We start from the raw sequence: 6000 nt of genomic DNA, 5'->3' as shown, positions 1-6000 counted from the left end.
ACTGCAAAGAAAACATCTAAATATGGAACACTATGTATGGCAACATTGACATTCTACCTATTTTTATTTAAACCTCTGAGAATACTTTGGCTTTTTTTTGTGTTTTTATCAGTTCTAAAAATTAGCCTCATTGTTTAACATTCATATTTATTTCCCTTTTGTAGATGTCTATTCCCTAAATCCCCCCCCCCCCCCCCCGAGTTTTTTTAATTTAATTTTTTTGGTAACTTTATTTATATATATATATATATATATATATATATATATATGTCTATTTTTATATATTTATGAGATATTGATATTGTCCGGTACGTGTAGGCATACAGACATGTCAGCCCCCTTTTTCTTCTCCCTTTTCCCAGCTATCATTACGTTTTTATAAGTTTTATAAATTTGCCTCATTGTTTACCATTTATATTTATTTCCCTTTTATATATGTCCATTCCCCCCCCCCCTCTTTTTAACTTAATTTATATATGTACAGTTGCAAGAAAAAGTTTCCATATCATTCCAAAGGGTTCACATACTTTTTCTTGCAACTGTATGTTCATTTTAAAAAACACCTTGAGGCTGGAATCACAAATGCATTTATTGTGGCAGTTTCTGGTGTACTTACAGTTTTGGGAGCCAAAGCCTGAGCAACAATCCATGCACCAGAGTAGCTCTGCTCTTGAGTAATAAGAGTCCCTTTTAAAAAAATGTGCCTGCTAATTATTACCATAATAACAATTAATCACAATGTTGGTATGTGAATAGAAGCAGGGACTCATAGTGAAGAGGACTAATGTGTGAATGGCCAGTTCAAGCCAAATGTACAGTTATATGTGTATATATATAGAGAGAGAGAGAGAGAGAGAGAGAGATTGCATAATGTAACTCAATACAATACAGTAAGAAAGGGGTAGAACTTGAAAGGATCTGAAAATACAAATGATATTTTCAGATTTTTTATATCCCCCTGAACCTAGCAAGTTGATATCAAAATAAGGACTCCTGCACACAACTGTATTTATTTTGTGGTCCACAAAACCAGGATCTGCAAAATACATGTCCATGTTGCATACTTTTTTTTTTTTTTTGCAGACCCGTGTACTTCAGTGGGTCCGTGGTCTATATTTTGCTGCCAAGTATAGCACATTTTCTATCTTTTTTTGCCGAATGGACATACGGATGCGGACAGCACGCGGGTGATCAGTGTGCTTTCCGTATCTATGTCCGTTCTGCAAAAGATAGAACATGTCTGATTCTTGGCCGCAAATAAAAAAATTAAAAATGGGATGCAACACGGACATTACATGGACACCATCTGTCTTTTGCGGATCACAAAATACATACGGGCGTGTGCATGAGGCCTTACAAATAAATACAGATATATTCAAAATATACATTATAATATTTCTGTGATTGCCAAAACTCAGCAAATAAGGACTTAAAGCAGCTTTCTGGGGGCGTTTTCCTTTATTTATGTGCACTGGTTCCTATAATCAAAGTAAAAAAAAAACATAGGATGCTGCACCTACAATGATAAAACAATCCCATCCTAACTAGTGCCAGCTCCAGGGGGCATGAGTAATGACAAAGCTGGAGTAATCCCACACTTGTAGGTAGAGGAAGGTCTTGCGTCTTCTAGTCTTCATCTTGCAGCTTTCACTCATCATCTCTTGCATTGTTCTTGCTATCACTCTTCCCATCCATGTAATTATTTCCATTTCTTCTATTCATGTCCATCACTTGTGTACTCCATGCATAGGCTGTCTTCTGTCTCCTGTGGCTGTGATTCTTCTGTAAGTATCACTCGCAGAAGTTCTCCCCTCCCCACCCCCTGATGTGGAAGTGCTGCAGCTCCTGGACTATATATGCAGTGGATTCAGAGGAGCTTAGCTTCTCTCCCTCCTGTTGCACATTCTCCAGATCCCAAAAATCTATGGAGCAACCGGCTGCACTCCCTGCTGCCACCCTGTGACACACCCAGCGCTCACCCTGCCAGCAGAGCCCAGGACTCATCTTCTGGACCCGGCTACAACACTCTGCAACATGGGACCCAAGTCTTCCTCTGGCTTCTACCTGAGCAGGACGTCTGCTGCCCTGCTGGCACTGCTGCTCGCTGCCCTGCTCCTGGCACTGATTGTCCTGGGGGCTCTGTATGCCCGGACTAGAAGAGCGGACCTGGCACAGGAGCAGACCGGCACTGTCCCCCCTTTAATATCTACCAGGTCTCCACATGCAGATAACACGACGACCCCCCCTTTAATATTTACCATGCCTCCTGAAGCCACGGGGCCACCCGGTATATGGGACAACCCCAGGCTACCCCCCGACCTGGTGCCCCTGCACTACGACCTGGAGCTGTGGCCAAGGACAGAGCAGGATGCTGGGGGCAACTACGGCCTGTCAGGGCAGGTGAACATCACCCTCAGCTGTGTGCATGGCACAGACGTGGTGCTGCTGCACAGCTCCCAGCTGAACATTAGCCGGGCACAGCTGGCACCACTGGCAGGGGGGTTCACTTTCAAGAGTGAGCACGCTGGACTCAAACTAAGTGATGGAGCCAGAGCCAACCTCTATGAAGAAAGGGTGGCCTCACACTTACAAGACACAAGTGCCAGCTCCTTGGACCATGGGCAGAACATTTCTATTACCAACCTATGGCACTCTGAGCTCCATCAGTACCTGGTTCTGGAGCTGGAGAGGCCACTTGTGGCAGGGAACCTGTATCTGCTGGAGCTGGACTACCAAGGCTTCCTGAGCACGGAATACTCAGGACTCTTCATAGCAGAGTACACAGACTTTAACATAGACAAGTAAGTGACCAACAAAGTGCCATGGGCTCCCCCAGATGCTTCAGGAGGGCATGCACATGGCATCTAGGACAATTTCTCTTCATTTTTCCTATTTGCACATCAGCAACACCACATGTAGCTGGAATGTTTGTCTAAACTGTGTGACAGCCATTGGCCAGTAGGAAATGCAAAGGAATTTCATCTGCTGTCCATAGTAATAAGCCACACATGTAAGCAAAGCTATTGCTGGGGTGACCTGATCTCATATCCGGCAGATTCCAGAAGTAGAGGAGCAGACAGCTATTTAGGGTCTACATACATTAGATCTCCTGATTATAACTACAAGGGGGGCAGTTCAAGAGATGAAAGTCGTACTAGTAAAGCTGAAAGATTGCCTCCTATACTTTGGTTTACTTCTATATCCTGATCACTGATGGAGGGGAAGAGGGGCATATTTGCATTTAGGCTGTTATGAAGGGCATGAGTCAATCCCTCTTTATATACTGCACCATGAAGCAGCCTATAGGGTACATACAAAATACCCCCTCCCCTGTTTACAAGACCATCACTAATTAACTCAATCCCAATAAAGTATCCTTTATAAAGTTTAAACTCTATAAATACCCCTTTAAGAGGCAGACCGTGGTAAATGGCAGTAAAGATAGCAATAAAATCAATTATCTGTTCTAATACGTGATATTTGAAGACACTTAATATTTATTTTGGAGGCTTCTTACATAGTTATAACAGGATACGGGCTCTCAGACGACTTCCTAAAATATATGGCTTCAATCTATAGCTTGGTATAATGCCCAAAGTAGTATTGGGCTGTGTAGTTACTTGTGATAAGAAGCACTTCTGAAGATTTGTTATTGTATATTTTCTGACATGTCTGTGTGCGATAGGACCTCTCTGGACAGCCAGGACAGCCAGATGTAAGACAAGGAGGTAGTGCTGGAAGAAGACCATAGTCCTACTACGAATGAGTGGGATGCTCACCAGTAGTCTTCTGGGTGGTACTGGAAGGGTGGGGAGTCCTGGTGTCCTGGCTGTTAGCACACCCTTTCTGTCTTGATTGACATCTCGCTTGGCATATAAATTTAGTGCTAACTCTGTTGAGAATGAAGTCAAGGGAGAATGGGCATGCTGACACCCATGGCATTTTGACTACTGACCATTGCAGCAGTGCCCAGATGACTATTGATGAGTGGCGCCATGCTGTTTTATAACTTCTTCTATCACCTATCCATAGGATCACTGTGAGCCTCACCACCTGTACCCCTATCAGTGAATAGAATAGGGTTTCGGTGTCAGCTGGTCATCCTAATTCAGGAGGGTGACTGCAGTGAGGAGGGGTCTGAGTGGTGGTCATGCACACTGCTGCTTGATTCAATGCCAATGGGGCTGAAGCAAACAGTGCTGCCCGCCCCCATAGACATTGAATAAGGTAGCAGGGTGCAAGTGTGACCATCCTATTTATCCTCCTTATGGTGGACATGTAGTGAGATAATATAAGCGGCTTGAGCTCCCCATTGTAGTGACTATTAGGGGTTCCAGGGGACCCCGGCGAGTAGACATTTATCCTCTAGCATGTACTTGGTGATAAATGTTCTTTGTGTCACAACTTTTAAAGGGGTTGTGCAAGAACGGAGTGGGGGCAGGCCAGGAGGAAAGGAGCAGGGTCCAATGATATTTTTACACCACTTATTCCAGTTTTGAAATATTGGTGGGAAAGTGGCTGTGGTTAGCTATGTTAATGAATTTTACTCCACTCTCACTCCAGTATGAGGGTGAAGTAGAAAATTGGAGTATCTTTTTTAGACAAAAGTGTTAGGTTTAAGACAAATTTATGAAATAATGTGCAACATTTGATAAATGTGGAGTAAAGTACACCAACGCAGACTCAAAAGCAGAACTGACTTCAGATATCCCCCTCATGATAAATTCCACCCAATGAGTCCAGATTGCCATTTATATTTTCCTACTGCCCAGTTGCCCCGCTGTCAACACTCAGAGCAGTACTGATACATTGTCGGGACTGCTGGGCACACACACTGGAGAACACCACAGCAGTCTGGAATATCGGGGGGGATTTATCATAGCCCAGGGCTTACGCTGGCTTACTAGGCGTTAGGGTTGTTGCGGGTATCTAAATTTCGATACCCAAACAATACTTTTGTCCCGGTATCGATACAATACCGGGATTTCCATTTTTTCGATACTGGGCTGCGCTGCTTCGCAGTCTAGTATCTCTGAACATGAGCGCGCTGCTGTCTGCGCGTTCAGGTTCCCTCAGCAGCACAGGGGAGAAGGAAGCAGTCCTCCCTCCCCCTGTGCTGCTGCTGCCGCTGCCACAAATGAACGGAGAGAGGGGCGGAGGAGGGGCGGGCGCACCGTGCCACCAATGATATGACTTTTCCTACACAGAGCGGCGCCTAGCGATGTCCCAGCACTTACCATTATTCCTGGGTGCCACTCCATTTGCCCGCAGTGCCCCAATTCTGTCTCTTCTCCTGCTCCATATGCTAATTACTATCAGAGCGATGGGGAGGAGACATCAGCTTCACTAGTGGGCGTTCCTTCTCCCTTCGCTGCGATTGGACAGCGCTACAGCCAGGGAGAAGGAACGCCCACTAGTGAAGCTGATGTCTCCTCCCCATTGCGCCGATAGTAATTAGCATATGGAGCAGGAGAGGAGACAGTAATGGGGCACTGCGGGCGAACGGAGTGGCACCCAGGAATAATAGTAAGTGCTGGGACATCTCCTGGCGCCGCTCTGTGTAGCCTAATACTTAGTCTGGACTCATATAAAGAAGTATTTAACACATAATACAGGAGGCGAGTGCTGGCAGCAGAATCGCATTGCCGGCACCCTGCCCCTGACAGGGAGCTGCAATCAGCGGCAGTTAACCCCACAGGTGCGGCACCTGAGGGGTTAGCTGCCGCTGATCTGCCAGTTCCCACCTCCTGTATTAAGGGGTAATTATCATTGGTGGCGCAGTGCGCCCTCCCCCCCTCCCCCTTAAAATCATTGGCACGGTGCCCCTTCCCCCAATTATTAAAATCATTGGTTGCAGTGGCCACAGGGTCTTCTCGCCTCCCCCTCATTGGTGGTGCAGTGGCAGCTTCTGATTGGAGCCCCAGCAGTGTAATCCTGGGGCTCTGATCGGTTACAATAGCAGCCAGGATGCTACTGAAGCCCTGGCTGCCATGGTAACAT

General features: G+C 45.8%; 1 protein-coding gene across 1 annotated transcript in view; it reads left to right on the top strand.

Moving 5' to 3' along the window:
* The first annotated feature begins 1533 nt into the window (after nucleotides 1-1533).
* The window catches only part of LVRN (laeverin), a 123545-nt gene continuing 119078 nt past the window's right edge, over nucleotides 1534-6000 (top strand). Inside the window, exon 1 of the mRNA XM_044275909.1 lies at nucleotides 1534-2801. Coding sequence (XP_044131844.1) covers nucleotides 2035-2801 — 767 coding nt within the window. The 5' untranslated portion in view covers nucleotides 1534-2034. The remainder of the gene's footprint in view (nucleotides 2802-6000) is intronic.

The sequence above is a fragment of the Bufo gargarizans genome, chromosome 1 (genome assembly GCF_014858855.1).
Source record: "Bufo gargarizans isolate SCDJY-AF-19 chromosome 1, ASM1485885v1, whole genome shotgun sequence".
NCBI classification, from domain to species: Eukaryota; Metazoa; Chordata; class Amphibia; order Anura; family Bufonidae; genus Bufo; species Bufo gargarizans.
The sequence above is the reverse complement of the archived record's forward strand: the minus strand, read 5'-3'. Positions and strand labels throughout refer to the sequence as shown.